The sequence below is a fragment of the Lissotriton helveticus genome, chromosome 6 (assembly GCF_964261635.1).
Source record: "Lissotriton helveticus chromosome 6, aLisHel1.1, whole genome shotgun sequence".
Lineage (NCBI taxonomy): Eukaryota > Metazoa > Chordata > Amphibia > Caudata > Salamandridae > Lissotriton > Lissotriton helveticus.
In genome coordinates this window covers 1385084907-1385102435 of record NC_136067.1, presented here as the reverse complement: position 1 = coordinate 1385102435, position 17529 = coordinate 1385084907, and the positions used below count along the sequence as shown (strand labels likewise).

The following is a 17529-nucleotide window of genomic DNA, read 5'->3' as shown; positions in this document are numbered from 1 at the left end:
TATCCATCTATTGGCGATTCCATCCATCTGGTCACACATCCATCATCTATGACTGCATCTATCAATACATCCCTATATCTATCAGTTGGTTTGACCATCCGTCAAGAAAGCCTTTCATCCATCAATTTCTTCTTTTTTCCATCCATCACTCTCAGATTTACATTTACTCTTTCATCTTTTTACCTATCCATCCACCTAACAGTTTACACATCCGTTCCCCCACCCATTTTATTACTCTCTCATCTATCCATCAGGGAGATCAAAAGTACCAACAGTATCAAGCATTGACAAAGCCAGTAGGTCGCACCTACGGAAGAGCTATTTAGCTGTAGTGAAAAACAACGTCTCATTCCGAGACCCATCCAACCAGTCAGTAATGCCCAGGATCGTGTGTTTTGGATTATGGGACCCTCCCACCCCAAGACCTCTGTGAGATCTTCCTTGATGTCGCCCCAGAACCGCGTCAAGCCCATACCATGTGGATGAAATCAGCTGGGTCATGACCACACCTAGTACAAGCGGAGGTTGGGCTAAATCCTGCTCGGTGAAGGTGCACTGGGGTGTGGTAGGCTGCATGTAAGTAGTAGAGCTGTACCAAGCGTAGCCTGGTGGAGGCGGTGACCTTCCTAGGGCCCATAAGGGTGTCGCGATAATCCTCCTCCTCCAGGGTGCCCACCCATCCCACCCATTGAGCTCGCAGTCGGTCTAGGGAAGTAGGGGTATTATTGATCAGTGTGCGATAAATGCGGGAGATGCCACCCTTTCCCAGGTCCCCAAACATAATCTGTGCCTCAGGCGGGCTATGATCAGGAACCTGTGTACCTGTTGTGAGGTGCGTGTGGAGGGCATGTCGCAGTTGCAGGTACCTAGAGAATTGCGATTGATGCAGGGAGTATCTATTTTGAAGGTATTTGAAGGAATGCATTTGATTCCCCACCCATACATCGCCTACTTGTGAGATATCTATAAGGTCCCATGCCCGGAAACTTTGCAGCCCATTAACCTCTTTGATCCAGGTCCCGTGCCACAAGGGTGTACATTGGGTCAGTGTATGTGTCCACTTGTTGTGCCACAGTGCGGCCCGCCAGGCCAATAGCGCGGAGCGTGTCACCTCTGGTAGGCGGGATGGGATAGGAGCCCCGTACAGCATGGACTGAACCTTGGTTAGGGCCAATTCCCCCAATTCGAGCCTGTAAGCCGGGTCAGACCATCCCCCGTTGAACCAGTCATGTATAGAGAGTAGTCGCGTGGCAAGGTAATACAGATATAGGCGAGTCATCCCCAGACCCCCATCGCACGAGGGGATCCTACAGACATTCAGCACCAGTCGGGTCCTACTTTTCCCCCAAAGGAACTTATTGGCCATGCTATCTGTTGGACTTGGCCCGCAGGGCTGGTTCACCCCTGAACTTTTTGCCTTATGTGTGACCCTGTGTCAGTGATTTTTTGGTCTATGCGCACTTTTCCCTGGGTCCCAGAGTGAAAGTGCGTGCGTGTAGCATGGCTGGCCTGCCCTCCCATAGGAATGCATGGGGAATGTGTGTGTCCCTGGTAGTTCTTGATGCGTGGGGAGTGCAGGCTCGAGTTTAGTATGTGTAAACTCGTGAGAGTGAATGCTGCGAGATGGTGTCTGCAGCATGTATGTGTCTAGAAGGGAAGTGCTACTTCTGGACATTGAGATATGTGTGCGTGTGCTGTGAGGGTGCTGGAGCGTGATTGGCTGGAGCTGGCTGGCATGCCAGGCTCCAGGAAGTCTGGATGGGTCTGCCCGGTGGTGAGTGGGAGATTAGCATGAGTGATGTGTGGGAGGAGTGTACCTGTGTCCTGGATGGGCTGGGTTTTCCCCACACAATGCTGGCTCCGCCCCCCTGTGGTGTGTCTAACGACCCTAGCCTGCCCAGTGAATGAAATGGGTGGTTGGGCCATTAAGAGTGCTCCAAAGCCAGCTGAAACTGGTTTTCCCCCCACCCTGCACCTTGAAACAAAGGATTTGGTACTATAAGAAGGGGCTGTGTCCCCTTGGAAAATGTTCTGCTTTTGGATCCTGCCAGAGGGGGCTGTTGCTGCTGCTGGGGCCAGGAGGACCGCCACTTGGGGTGTCTCCCTGCCTGGAGACCCAGTGTGCTGGCTCTGGCCCAGCCTTGCCCCCCCTGCCTGCCTCCAGACCCTGCTGGAGCCTTGTCCTGTCCTCCAGTGCTGGGGAGCGCTGAGGATTCTTTGCCTGCAGCCTGAGAGCGCTGCTCTCTGCCCTCCAACGCTGGGGAGCGCTGAAATCGCCTGCCTAGCGCTTGAGAGCGCTTCATTTCGTCCCCTGGCGCTTGGGAGCGCCTTTTCTTGGAGGCTAGCGCTGCTAGCGCTTTAAGAGCCCTGCCGGTGCCCACCCGGCATCAGCCGAAATTGCGGTGCCTAGCGAGTGCCTACCTCGCTTTATAATTAATTAGGAAGCCGGTGCCCACCCGGCATTGCCCAGGTCCGTGGTTTATTGGATTCACGAGGGAGCCCACTCCTCGGATCCTGGGAGCCCGCCTGCCTGCCTAAAAGCGAGCCGCCGCGCTGCCCGCGGCGACCCGGAAGTGCTTGGCCGGCTGGCCAATCACAGCGCGGCCCGGGAGAGGCCGACCGGAAGTCCCGCCCCCCGCAGCCGAGCAACCGAGAAGGGAAGCAGCCGGCCGTGTCCCCGAGGCTCCCCGAGTGGAGAGAGGAGCCCCGGGAGAAGGAGCAGAGCCTGCCACGTCTGGCTGAGGCCCTGGAGAGGGAGAGGAGCCCGCCCGCGGCACCAGAGCCACCGCCAGACAGCCGGTGAGTGACAGCCTGGGAGGGGCGCCGGGACACATTGTCGGTGTCCGGCCCCCCCCTTCCCGGTAGCGCGAGATCACGCTAGTTTGCAGAATGAAGCCACGAGGGCTTCAAGGGAGCAGTATTTGAGGCTGAGTCCCCCGTGAGGGACTCCACCGAAGCCCACAGCCGGGTTGAGGAGCCCCGAGGCTCCAGGTGGCATTTCCTTCATTTTCGAGCCTAAGAGAGGCTCGTGTGGGCATTGTTGGTTCTAGAGCCCTGAGAAAGGCTCAAAGGTGCCACATGCGTGTTTGAGAGCTGAGAGAGGCTCAGGGGCACCCCTGTTCTTCGAGCCCAGAGAGGCTCTTGCCCCCACAGTCGTCTTAAGAACCCAGAGAGGCTCTGAGAGTGCCCATTTCGTGTTGAAGAGCCTGAGAGAGGCTCTGGGCGCCATTTCTTGTCTGGAGCCCAGAGAGGCCCCGCAGTGCCACAGTGGTGGTTCTTGAGCCCAGAGAGGCTCCAACGTTGCCCTAACTTTCCCTGCACCAGTTGCCCAGCACTTTGTGGGCAACTGCAACGTTTAGGCCCTGACATTGGGACACAGGGACTGTCACAGGTGGTGACTGAGTTTGGCGCAATTGTACTTTTCCTGCACCTCTGAATGTATTGTGATGCATCATGTGTTTTCCCTCCTTACACCTCTGAATGAATGTTATGCATTGCATCATGTGTCATGGGCTTCCACCCCCACAGGTATTGTGATGTGTAGGTGGTTGTTTTCTCCCTAGTACAGGTGGTGCTAGTGAGATCCTGGTTACCAGTAATTACTGGTTGTGTTATAATTGTGTGCTACCCTGATTTTACTTTCTACAAGTGCTAAGTTCTAAAAGTGCTGATACCCCTGACAGTGGTCCAAGTGGCCCTGTCCTGTACAAATATCCCTTGTAAATTCCGCCCGTGCCTGTTGGCACAGTGTAACAAGATGTGTGTTTTATCTGATGTATATTTATTATAATACAAAGGCTATTTTTATATAACCTTGTGTGGAGTTTTCCTTTGTGGTGGGCCTTTGGTTGTTGTTGCTGGGGTGCATGCGCAAATACTTAACTTACATCGCCTCCAAGTTTAGCCTGGCTGCTCGCGCCACGTTACCTAGAGGGTGAGTAGGGGTTATCTTGGCGTGTAACTCCCTTGCCCTGACTTGGGTGTGGTGGTCTCTGACTGACTTTGGCGAAAGCCCTGGCCAGCCAGGGATCTCATTTCCAACACTATCCAATTTGCCGAACCAGGTCCTGGGGAAGCACAGGGGGGCATTTTGAAGAAGGTAGAGGAACCGGGGGGAGTACCATCATTCTAAAGAAGGCGACCCTCCCCATGGGGCTCAAGGGCAATGTTTGCCACTTCTGGAGTTCCGCCTTGGCCCGTCTCACCAAGGGACTGACGTTGAGGGCCCACCTAAGCTCAGGGAGTAGGGTCATCCATATCCCCAGGTATTTGAAAGATTAACGGCGAAGTGGTATAGTGGATTGCCAGTCGAAGCATTCTCGGGACAGGTGGATGGGAACTAGAACTGATTTGTTGGGGTTCAACCGGAGGCCAGAGGCCTGTTCGAAGGAGTGCAGGATGCGGAGACAATGGGGGCCGGAATGGGCGGGATCTGCTAAATAGAGGAGAACATCGTCAGCATGAAGGGTGATTTTGTCAGTTTCGGTGTTGGGCCAGTCCAATCCCCGCACGTGCTCGCACAACCGTATCAGGGACGCCAAGGGCTCCATCACCAAAGTGAAGAGCAGGGGGAAAAAAGGACAACTCTGCCTCGTTCCCCTGCAGACCGAGAAGGGCTCCGATATAACCTCATTCACCAGAACAAGAGTCCGAGGATGAGCGTAGAGAACCCTGACCATGGCACGGAAGCGGGGACCGGGTCCCATATCATCGAGGACATCCTCCAGAAACCCCCAGTCCACTGAATCAAAAGCCTTCTCAAAGTCTACAAGAAGAATTGCAAGGTATGGGGTGAGGAGGTGGCGGTGGGCCAAGGCTGATTGCAGTCTACGGAGGCAGTGCCGGGTACCACGTGAGTTATATAAGAATAACAGGAGGGGACCCATATACCACGTTGGGATGGGTGTATACTGTAAATTAGAACAATTCCCAACAGGTATCAATTGAAAGACAGTTTAGATGGTGTATGCAATATGCATTACAAAAACGAACAGAAAAGGAGTCTCTATAGTTTTTTGAAAAAGGGTATTATTCACCACTTTAGGAGCAAGGCAGGTCTATAGCATGGTATACAGTTAAACAGCACTGTACAGATCAAATCGTGTGACAACCCGGTAGCACTTGGTGAAAAGTGATATATACACAGATATATACAGTGGGTGATAGTGATAGTGCAAGTGCTGGGGGGTAGTCCTGATGACGATCCCGACTGACGGGGATCGAAACGCCGTCGACCACACAACTTTAATTTTATGGCGCCCATCATGTTTTGTACTCCTGGAAAATTTATCTATTCCTGTTTTAAGTGATTACTACTTGATCCTTGGAGCCACTACTTTACAAATTTCACTAATTGTCACTACGCGCCGACCACGCTGTTTCACCCCAGCACTTGCACTATCACTATCACCCACTGTATATATCTGTGTATATATCACTTTTCACCAAGTGCTACCGGGTTGTCACACGATTTGATCTGTACATTGCTGTTTAACTGTATACCATGCTATAGACCTGCCTTGCTCCTAAAGTGGTGAATAATACCCTTTTTCAAAAAACTATAGAGACTCCTTTTCTGTTCGTTTTTGTAATGCATATTGCATACACCATCTAAACTGTCTTTCAATTGATACCTGTTGGGAAGGGTACCACGTGAGGGCATAAACCCGCATTGGTCGGGATCAACCAGTGCGGATAAGTGGGGTTTGAGCCGTTGGGAGAGGACTGTGGTGAACAGTGTTACTTTGGTATTGATGAGGGAGATAGGGCGGTAATCCACACATCGTGATGACGGCGGCTGAGACTTGGGAAGAACACAATGGTGGCCATGTCCGTCTCTTGGGGAAGGAGCCTTTTTCAACAGCCTCCCGAAACAGTTACGCAAGATGAGGTGTGAGAGTATCCCGGTAGTGAGTGTAATATTCTTGAGGGAGGCCATCTGTGCCTGGTGTCTTGCCGGAGGAGATAAGGGTGATCGCTTCCCCAATTTCTGCGCGGGTGATGGGGCGGTCTAGATTGTCTTGAGTGACGGGGTCCAGGCGAGCAAGGTGGCCGTTACCGACCTCCAGTAGACCCGCAAGAGAGAGAGTTGGAGTTCTAGCCTCATATAATTGGCGGTAGTAGGAGGCAAAGGCATGGGCCTTCTCCGCTGGGGAGTGGCACTCCGAACCATTCTGTGATTATGCGATTTGCCCTAGGGTGTGGGGATAAGCGGTGAAGGAGTGAGACATTTTTGTCACCCCAACCATATACCCTGGACACAGAGGGGCGCCAGAGGAGTTTGGCTGCTTCCAGCTTAATCTCCGAGCAGAGATGGGTAAGAAGTCTTGCTTTGGAAGCATCCAGGGATCAGGCGGAGGCACGCTCAAAGCGCAGGGCCTGCGCCTCCCGTGAGTTAATTTTCTCCAATTGAGCCTGCAGCTGGAGCTTGAGCTGGCCCTTGGCGATCCCCCTAATTGTGGCCTTGCCAGCCTTCCACAGGGTGCCCGGGGAGGAGACGGACCCGTCATTGGACAGAAAGTATTGTCCGAGTTCCCGTCCCACCACATTCTAGAACTCCCTGTCCTGAAGGAACCAAGTATTTAACCTCCACGTCTGTCGCATAGAGTCGGGAGGGGTGCCTATGCGAATCATTACTGAGGAGTGGTCAGAAATGCCATGAGGGAGGATACCAACATCTTGAATCATGAGACAGTCCGTCGATGGGACGAAGACAGTGTCAATGCATGCCTGCGTGTGGTGCGCCGCTGAGGTGTGTGTAAACTGTCTAGAGTGTGGGTGCCATATACGCCATGCATCACATAGACCAAACGATTCGGACCAAGTCGTCAGCTGTTTTGCCTGCACAAGTCTACTAGGGGAGGGGGGACCAGTCATATCTAAGGCAGGTGAGGAGATCGCGTTGAAGTCGCCCCTGAGGAAAGTAGGACCCAGAGGTAGGGACGCTAAGAGGTCAGCGGATTTGGTTAGTGTTGTTAACATTGAGGGAGGAGAATAGAGTGGCACAAGATTGAGGGGGCTACCGTTTACTGTGCCACTGAGGGCCACGAAGGTGCCCTGGGCATCATGAACTACCTGCACAGTCACAATGGGAAGAGAACGTTTTACCAGGATCGCCACCCCCCGGGATCCCCGAGTGAACCCTGAGTGCCAAATCCTACCGTAACCGTAGCATGTTAAAAAGGGGCAGTGATTACCCAACAAATGCGTCTCTTGTAAAAGTAGGATGCCTGCCCCAAGGCGATGTGCATAAAGTAATACAGCCATGAGCTTAAAACGGTCCAAGAGGCCATTAACATTCCAGGACATGATGCGCAGGGATGCACTTAACAGAGTTGTATGAGACAGTAGCTGGATGTCAGTGTGGCAGTAAAATCCCAAAGGGGGGCCTGACACCAAATTGGGCTGCCAGAAGGCCTGGTTAGGTGTCCAGAGGGAAGTCCACGCATCCCATCGAGTGCAGGTCGGGGTGACATGTAAGTGCTGGTGTGACAAAACTGAAAAACAAATGAAACTACGTACAAGGAGGACTCAAGACATTGCCCCCCCCATCCCATCCACCACCCCGCACCCTACACTTCAGAAACGAAAGAATTTGTCCCCCTAACAATAATCAAATTAACTAAAGACCAAACTAGAACACTTGGGAATGGGAAAGCGTGGAGGACCCCTCCTCATGACAGGATGTACATAATCAAGTCTGTTGGGAAGATAAAGAACAATATGAGTCTAAGCACAGTCCCCGCCTGCGGAGCTAAGCTCAGCAGCAGAGGCAAATTCAAGCAGGGTCTCTCAGGAGCATCGGGCTCCGGGAAAGGTCAGTTTCTGGGAGATCCAGCAATGAGTGCCGGGGCGAAGTACCCCTGCGGTCCAGGTGGCCGGACGAGCTGGATTGCCTCCCAGTTGAGGATTCTTCGAAAAAGCGATATTGGCTGTCGGGAAGGGCCAAACGGGGAGTTTGACCGGGCACATCTCGGACCACGGCGCCTACAAGAGCGGTTGCGCTGAGGCCAGGGGGCGGAAGGTGCAGGGTGGACGGGCCCGCCATCCACCTACCCAGAAGGTGGATTCCGGTCACTGGCTCACAGAGGGCTCTCCTCCATCACCCAGGACCAGGCCTCAGTAGGAGTGTCAAAGAACAGGGTCTTGTTAGCGAACACCACTCGCAGGCATGCCAGAAAGAAGAGCCCATATTGGATGTTGTTTACGACAAGGGGTGGTGATGGACAGAGTCTCTGAATTAAGCAGAGTACTCTCACCCAGTCAAGAGATCAGGGCTAGATCCAACACCGTTTTTTAGCTCATTGCACCATCCCAGTTTCAGAACCTGGCTGTATGCAAATTAGTCTGTCCCTGGCCCAGTGCATCATGGGAACAGGGCAGACCAGACTACAAAAGCCAATTCTTACACTGGGAAGGAAACAAGCTTCCGGGGACCGGTTTCTGGCATTACAGCCGTCTTCGGCCCGGCTTGCTTGAATCCTGATGGTGCAATGAGCAAGGGACTCACATCTGAGTATACCCTTCCACGCTTAGGGTGGACAAAATTATTTACGACAAGGGGTGGTGATGGACAGAGTCTCTGAATTAAGCAGAGTACTCTCACCCAGTCAAGAGATCAGGGCTAGATCCAACACCGTTTTTAGCTCATTGCACCATCCCAGTTTCAGAACCTGGCTGTATGCAAATTAGTCTGTCCCTGGCCCAGTGCATCATGGGAACAGGGCAGACCAGAATACAAAAGCCAATTCTTACACTGGGAAGGAAACAAGCTTCCGGGGACCGGTTTCTGGCATTACAGCCGTCTTCGGCCCGGCTTGCTTGAATCCTGATGGTGCAATGAGCAAGGGACTCACATCTGAGTATACCCTTCCACGCTTAGGGTGGACAAAATTATTTACGACAAGGGGTGGTGATGGACAGAGTCTCTGAATTAAGCAGAGTACTCTCACCCAGTCAAGAGATCAGGGCTAGATCCAACACCGTTTTTTAGCTCATTGCACCATCCCAGTTTCAGAACCTGGCTGTATGCAAATTAGTCTGTCCCTGGCCCAGTGCATCATGGGAACAGGGCAGACCAGACTACAAAAGCCAATTCTTACACTGGGAAGGAAACAAGCTTCCGGGGACCGGTTTCTGGCATTACAGCCGTCTTCGGCCCGGCTTGCTTGAATCCTGATGGTGCAATGAGCAAGGGACTCACATCTGAGTATACCCTTCCACGCTTAGGGTGGACAAAATTATTTACGACAAGGGGTGGTGATGGACAGAGTCTCTGAATTAAGCAGAGTACTCTCACCCAGTCAAGAGATCAGGGCTAGATCCAACACCGGTAGCTTGTCTCCTTTCTGGTGAAGAATTGGCTTGGTAGTTTGGTCTGCCCTGTTCCCATGATGCACTGGGCCAGGGACAGACTAATTTGCATATAGCCAGGTTCTGAGCTGGGATGGGGCAGTGAGATAAATAACGGTGATGGATCAAGCCCTGATCTTTGGACTGGGTAAGAGTGGTCTGCTTAATTCAGACACTCTGTTCATCACCACCCCCTTTTCTGTATCGTTTTTGGCCACTATAGGTGTGGCAGGGTATACTCAGACATGAGTCCCTTTCTCACTGCTCCATCAGGATTCAAGCAAGCCGGGCCGAAGAGGCTGAAATGCCAGAAACCGGTCCCCGGTAGCTTGTCTCCTTTCTGGTGAAGAATTGGCTTGGTAGTTTGGTCTGCCCTGTTCCCATGATGCACTGGGCCAGGGACAGACTAATTTGCATATAGCCAGGTTCTGAGCTGGGATGGGGCAGTGAGATAAATAACGGTAATGGATCAAGCCCTGATCTTTGGACTGGGTAAGAGTGGTCTGCTTAATTCAGACACTCTGTTCATCACCACCCCCTTTTCTGTATCGTTTTTGGCCACTATAGGTGTGGCAGGGTATACTCAGACATGAGTCCCTTTCTCACTGCTCCATCAGGATTCAAGCAAGCCGGGCCGAAGAGGCTGAAATGCCAGAAACCGGTCCCCGGTAGCTTGTCTCCTTTCTGGTGAAGAATTGGCTTGGTAGTTTGGTCTGCCCTGTTCCCATGATGCACTGGGCCAGGGACAGACTAATTTGCATATAGCCAGGTTCTGAGCTGGGATGGGGCAGTGAGATAAATAACGGTGATGGATCAAGCCCTGATCTTTGGACTGGGTAAGAGTGGTCTGCTTAATTCAGACACTCTGTTCATCACCACCCCCTTTTCTGTATCGTTTTTGGCCACTATAGGTGTGGCAGGGTATACTCAGACATGAGTCCCTTTCTCACTGCTCCATCAGGATTCAAGCAAGCCGGGCCGAAGAGGCTGAAATGCCAGAAACCGGTCCCCGGTAGCTTGTCTCCTTTCTGGTGAAGAATTGGCTTGGTAGTTTGGTCTGCCCTGTTCCCATGATGCACTGGGCCAGGGACAGACTAATTTGCATATAGCCAGGTTCTGAGCTGGGATGGGGCAGTGAGATAAATAACGGTGATGGATCAAGCCCTGATCTTTGGACTGGGTAAGAGTGGTCTGCTTAATTCAGACACTCTGTTCATCACCACCCCCTTTTCTGTATCGTTTTTGGCCACTATAGGTGTGGCAGGGTATACTCAGACATGAGTCCCTTTCTCACTGCTCCATCAGGATTCAAGCAAGCCGGGCCGAAGAGGCTGAAATGCCAGAAACCGGTCCCCGGTAGCTTGTCTCCTTTCTGGTGAAGAATTGGCTTGGTAGTTTGGTCTGCCCTGTTCCCATGATGCACTGGGCCAGGGACAGACTAATTTGCATATAGCCAGGTTCTGAGCTGGGATGGGGCAGTGAGATAAATAACGGTGATGGATCAAGCCCTGATCTTTGGACTGGGTAAGAGTGGTCTGCTTAATTCAGACACTCTGTTCATCACCACCCCCTTTTCTGTATCGTTTTTGGCCACTATAGGTGTGGCAGGGTATACTCAGACATGAGTCCCTTTCTCACTGCTCCATCAGGATTCAAGCAAGCCGGGCCGAAGAGACTGAAATGCCAGAAACCGGTCCCCGGTAGCTTGTCTCCTTTCTGGTGAAGAATTGGCTTGGTAGTTTGGTCTGCCCTGTTCCCATGATGCACTGGGCCAGGGACAGACTAATTTGCATATAGCCAGGTTCTGAGCTGGGATGGGGCAGTGAGATAAATAACGGTGATGGATCAAGCCCTGATCTTTGGACTGGGTAAGAGTGGTCTGCTTAATTCAGACACTCTGCTCATCACCACCCCCTTTTCTGTATCGATATTGGATGTTGAGCTTTTGTTTGACTTCACCGAAGGAGCGGCGCTGACCCTGGACCTCACGGGTGTAATCCGCGAAAATCATGATTGCATGGTTTTTGTAGTGGGGTCGTTGCTGTTTGCGGGCTTCATCCAGGATGGCGTCACGGCCCTTGAAGTTAAGAACCTGCCTTATGGCCGGTCGGGGTGGCCGCACCTGGTGGTGGTTTAGGGGCGAGAAAACGGTGGGCCCGCTCGATCGCGAACCATGGGGAGAGAGAGCCCTCAGGAACCATGATCGCAACCACTTCTCCAGGAAGTCCACTGTGTGTCCCTGTTCTGCTCCCTACGGAAAGCCTACCAGGCGGAGGCTGTTGCGCCGGGACCTGTTTTCCTCATCCTCAGCCCGTCGGTGCAACTCTTGGGTGTGCGACTGGAGACAAGCCACCTATCCCTTAAGTTGCTGGATGTCGTCTTCCATGGTGGAAATTCAGGTTTCAGTCTCCTTGATCCGGGCCGTGGCAATTCGGAGGTCCTGACGGATGAGGGTCATGTCCACTCGCACATCCGCGATTTTGCCCTCCACCGAGGATTGTGAGGCGTGGATGGCCTGTAGGATAGTGGATACATACGCGGGCGGTGGAGGCTCCTGTTACACGGCACCCCAGTCGCTCCCATATCCGAGGTGGTGAAACGGTCCATTTTGGTTTGGGTTGCAGGGGTCTTGGTCAGTCTCTCCGTTCTGCCCATTGTGGCACTCCACAGGGCAGGGGACCCCCAGAGTCCCTGCAGATGGACCTTGTAGCAGGGGGCCGGTGGTCCTCCCCGGATGGGCCAAGATAAGGTAGGGGGGCAGCCAGAGCAAAGTAGGATGCCCACTCAAACCCGCCGCCACTTGGTATGTGCGGCTGACTCCACTTCCCCAGGCAGGATGGCCCTCCAGCAACAAAAAAAGGGGGGGGGGGAGAATTCTGGGCCAGGGCCGCAGAGAGGCTCCCGCAAGGCCCACAGAGTGCTCAGGCAGGGCGGCAGTGGAGAGGCCGAAGGAGACGGGGAAGAGGCGCCCCAATGGGCCCCGCACCGCCTGAAGCCAGCGGCCGGCTCCACCCCTTTAGGCTACAAACCCTATGTGCAGTAATACAGGGGAGGGGGCCACTCCAGAACCCCGGCCCCAGCAAGACGAGCCCGTGGACCCAGTAGATGCAGGACGAGGGGCCACTGATGGAGGTCTTCACGTGCAGCTGGGCATCCCTCGACGTGTGCGGCCTAATGCACCTGTTGCCAGAATCACCGCCTCTGAAGATGGTGGGACGGAACCAGGGCTTTGGGGCCCGGCCAGGGGGATTGCCTCCGCAACCGCTCTGGCACTCTCCTCAAGCCAGGCGGGGATAAGCCGGGGGCAAGATGGCCGCTGAGGGGCTCAATCATGGGCTTCCCGCTGCTCGATGTATGCGGCTGATATCACATCTCAGGCCACCCCCAGCCAGGGGACCATTGTCTGCCGCAGGATGCCGCCTCAGGAAGTCATCAAGGCTCGGGGGAGCCGGCCCTGATACCGCAGAGTTCAGGAGGGGGAGGGGACCCAGCCGGGCCAAACAATGGGTGATACTACCCGGAGCCAGTCCCCATCCCATTCAGCCTCCCCCGCGCGAGGAGGGCCCCCAACAAATGTCCCCGCACCCCCTCCGCCGCCAGGACTCACCCGCTCGATGGTCTGCCACGCCTCGGCTCCCGGGTCGTCAGGAAGCGACAGCCGCCGTCCTCCAGCCCCGCCACCTGATATGCCAGCCAATGCTGCAGCAGCGCCGCTGGTGGGGGCCCGGAGCAATCCCAATTGTCATCGTAGGATCAGGCAGCCGGGCCGCTGCACACCGGGCCCGCTCATTCCAGTGCCAACAGGTGAAACCAGGAAGCCTCAGCCGCGCCCGCTCGAGCCCGGGTGGGTGAGGCGGGGAGAAGGATGCAGGTACCGCCTCGGGCCGGCGATTTCCTCTAGGCGATCCAGCAGCAGAAGGGCTCCTCCGCTCGCTCAGATGCGCGGGAAAGAGGCCAGGCGGAACACTCCGAGGGTGGCAGGCGCCGCGTTCAGGGCGAGGAGGCCGCCATCTTGACCGCGAAGCCCGCCGATCGGGACGATGAAGCTCGGGATTCCGCACACTCAGGGCCCAGCCAGAGGGGACAACCAAATTCAGGACAGGATGGACCGCAGAATGTGAGGATTGTGAGAGGATGGCAGAGGGGTCCGAGAGCACTCTCAAGGTGCGTCCACCATCTTGGCTCGGTTGCCAATGTTTTTTAGCCAGCATGGCTGTTGTTCAGCATGGCTAAAAAGTAAGTGGCATAGAGGAGAGTGGCACGGAGTATTGTAGGATGGAATGGCAAAGAGTGAAGTGGAATAAAGTGTTGTGTATTGGACTGGCATAAAGTGGAGTAGCATAGTGTGATGTACAATGGAGCGGCGTAGAGTGGACTGATGTAGAGTGCACTGGCGTAGAGTGATGCAGAGCAAAGTGGTGTAGAGTGCAGTGGTGTAGAGTACAGCAGCAAAGCATTTAGCGATGTACAATACAGTTTCTTAGAATGTAGTGGTGTAGAGTTTTGCACAGAGTGCAGTGGTGGAGAGTAGAATGGTATAGAGTACAGTGGCATAGAGTGCAGTGGTGCAGAGTAAAGTGGCAGAGAGTGCAGTAGTGTAAAGTGGTGCAGAGCAGACTGGCATAGGGTGATACAGAGTAGAGTACAGTGCCATAGAGTGCAGTGGTCTACAGTGCAGTGGTGTAGAGTGGAGTGCTGCTGAGTGAAGTAGTATAGAGTGGAGTGATGCAGAGTGGAGTGGCGTAGAATGCATTGGCAAAAGAATGCAATAGTGCAAAGCAGAATGGCATAAAGTTCAGTGGCATAGATTGCAATGTTGCTGAGTAGATTGTTCTAGAGTGCAATGGTGTAGAGTGGCATAGAGTGCAGTGGCGTAGAGAAGAGTGGTGTAGAGTAGAGTACACTGGTATAGAGTACACTGGCGTGCAGCAGAGTGGCGCAGAGTAGACTAGAGTGCAATGGCATATGTGGTTTACAGTGGAGTGACGTAAATTAAGTAGAGTGGACTGGTGTAGAATGCATTGGCGTAGAGTGTTGCAGAGTATAGTGGCATAGAGAACAGCAGCATAGAATTCAGCTGTGCACAATGCAGTGCCATAGAATGCAGTGGATTAGAGTGGTGCATAGCAGAATGCAGTGGTGTAGAGTGCAGTGGTGCAGAGTGAAGTGGCATAGAGTACAGTGGCATAAAGTGCAGTGTCGTAGAGGGGTGCAGAGTAGAGAGGCATAGAGTGCAATGGCGTAGAGTGGTGTAGAGTATAGTGGCATAGAGTGCTGCAGAGTGCAGCGATGTAGTGCAGAGTAGAGTGGCGTAGAGATCGGTGATGGAGAGTGTAGAGTTGCAGAGTAGAGTGCCGTAGAGTGCAGTGGTGTAGAGTGACGTAGACTAGAATGGGGTAGAGTGTATTGGTGCAGAGTGCAGTGGTGAAGAGAGCAGTGGCGTAGAGTAGAGAAGTGTAGAATGGAATAGTGCAGAGTGCAGTGGTGTGGTGTAAAGTGGATGGTGCACAGTAGAGTGCAGCGGCATGGAGTGGTGCAGAGTAAAGTGCTGTGGCGTAGAGTGGAATATGCATGGTGTGGTACCACACTTCCAGTACAGTCAACACATTTTCAATTGAAATCACCATTATATTTGCACAAACATACAGTTTCACTGATAAAAGTATACAAAACACTAAAGGGATATGTGTGGAAATGGAATCATCTAGTATATGGATTTGTTTTTAAATATTTGTTTTCATTACATTCCAGAATTATCAAAAAATGTGCTTCATTTGTGCTGTTCTGATATATTCTGAAATACCTGCACAGTTCATTTACAGACATGTAAATGTTGTTCTATGCTAGGAAGAAAATAGCACTGTACAGCCTTGCTCAAGAACTCCCAGGAGCTAGCATGTGTGCTGCATAAATCCTCTCACTTTGAAATTAGAGAAAGAAAAATAAACACCAAGCTCCCTGAAAGAGAAAACCTGACCATTTGCTCTGTCTGTAAATGCGCAACAAATGTGACAAGATGAGAACACGATGTAAAGGCCTGTTTACAGAAAGTGAGCACTGGTGGGCAAATACAGTACATAGGGTACAGTACATGGGGTTTGGACAAAGAAGGGACAAACTAGACGGCCTAAAACAAATAGAGCCAGAAAATAGACAGCAAGCTAATGTGATTTTAAAAGTTAATGGTAAACTAAGGGCGGAATGCATTCCCAGGGAAGCCTTCCAGATGTCACCAAGATGCCCTTAACAAAAAAGCTGTCTGGTAGACTTCCACATAAAAACCGGCCCACCAGACCATAGAACGGGCCCGCACATTGACGTGTCATACATACCAGCCCCTCGTGCACTGCCACACTACCCTCTAAGCCTGTCAGACTCTCCTCGAAAAGCATACCTTCGCATTGAGGAAAGTTCTCCTGTGGGCAATCTCTCTAGGCAGCCGCAGAAGACTAAAGAACACACCAGCACAACGTGGCTAATTATGCAAATACCGCGTCACCGACCAATGCGCGCAGGCTCAGAACGGAGCGCATAGAACTGCTGGTCCGTTGAGCAGCTACGATGGGAGACTATTCAAGAGCCTCAGCCAGTGTTAAAATCGCAGTTTGCTCGAGGGTACTACCGAGCTGTCCAATAACGGTTTTGTGACAGAAAATATGGCTGCACGTAATTCCGTCGTGCAACTTCGACGCACGTTTCGCCGTTTCAGTTAGTAGACCACAGGCTGGCAGGGCGCCGCGGAGCTGGTTCCCGGACTGCGCAACTTAGTTCTGGCCCGGGTTAACGGCTTTGGTATAAGCCGGCTCACCAAAGTGACAGAGGCGGCTTCCCCCTGCGCTGCGTTCTGGCACGCGACCGCCCAACGGTCGCTGCGTTTTTGTTTTTTTCCTTCGCGTTTTGCCTCGCGGGTGCCCAGACTTTCCGTGCCATAGCGCTTTTTATAGAAAGTAAACTTTACCTTCCGAAATGTCCGAGGCGGTCGAAGAGGAGCTCTGTGTTGGCGGTCATGGTGTTGTCGTTACGGTGGCTCTTTCTGCGGCGGGACTCTTCTAGGCTGTGGGCTGTTTGTTGGAAGGAGGGTTATGTCAGCGGTGGCAGAACTGTGTGTGCCAGCGGAGCAGGGTGTGCTGGGGGGAGCCGTGCCTGCCCTAGTCCCTCCTCCGACACCTGACCCCTACGCTACAAGGGGGCGAGTCTAGAAAGGCGATACCCTGAAATGCTCCAGCTGTTCCCCTTTACGCTGTCTTCTCCTCATGGCAGAAGAAAGCAGAGCTGATCAAGCGCGCTTTGCAGACATGCTTGCACCGAGCATGTGCTTCCCCACCCCTGCGAGTGGCTGAGGGACAGCATATCGCCTTGAGCACACACCACAGAATTTCAACATGCTTGTTGTAGAAAATGTTTAGTCTCGCGCTTCACCGGACTGGATGGAACTGTTTTTCCCGAGACCGTCTAGCTATTTTTTCATCTAATAACTAAGAGGTAAAAGTGAGCTGTACTTTCAAGAACACGTTCCTCGAGGCATCTTCACAATGTAAACATGAAAGGGCTGAGCTCATTAGTTCTAGACCTTTTCTAGAGACACTCTGCAATGGTTCTTTTTCTCAGCATGGAAGTGTAAAGGGGAGAAAAGTCATTATTAACAGTCAATAGAAAAGAAAAGGTGTCAGTACGTTGAGTTTTCCTAAGAAACCTCTCCTCCATCAATGGGGCAAGTAGCATAAAGCCAACAGCGCAAAGAAAGAGCTCATTCTAAGATGCTCTCTCTCCGAATGCAAGAAAGAAGTGGGGCACTTTCCCTAGTTCCAACAATCAGTTATCCACTAGTAGAATTCCCATAGTGCCCCTTGCACATGCCATCCACTCTGGGTGCAGTCCTGAGCATACTTTTCCACAGTGTTCGCCATGTACCTCCTTGACCACATTTCGTCCTTGGCTCCCAGGCCTTCTGGTTGAATCCCTATGTCCTTCCTTTATCAACTTAAGTCACACAATTGTAACCAACGGCATAGCTAGAGCTTGTGGCGCCCGCGGCTATCCCTCAGATTGCCGCCCCATGGTGCTGGTGAAAAAGGACGGCGAGCACTTCAAAGTGGTTACAGGTAAGAGCCGGGAGGTGGAAGCCACCTCACCCACTGTAGCAGTGCTTAATTTGAGCAGGTGATTTCTGTGAACACC

General features: G+C 52.7%; 1 protein-coding gene across 2 annotated transcripts in view; it reads right to left on the bottom strand.

The window, feature by feature from the left end:
- Window positions 1–16599, bottom strand: part of SLC22A16 (solute carrier family 22 member 16) — a 466664-nt gene extending 450065 nt beyond the window's left edge. The window contains exon 1 of one of the 2 annotated variants that reach the window (XM_078649168.1): window positions 16310–16599. In XM_078649168.1, coding sequence (XP_078505294.1) covers window positions 16310–16359 — 50 coding nt within the window. In that variant the 5' untranslated portion in view covers window positions 16360–16599. Of the gene's footprint in view, window positions 1–15745; window positions 15871–16309 lie in introns of those variants that run through there. The other variant, XM_078649169.1, reaches the window with a different exon arrangement.
- Between the last annotated feature and the right edge of the window lie 930 nt (window positions 16600–17529).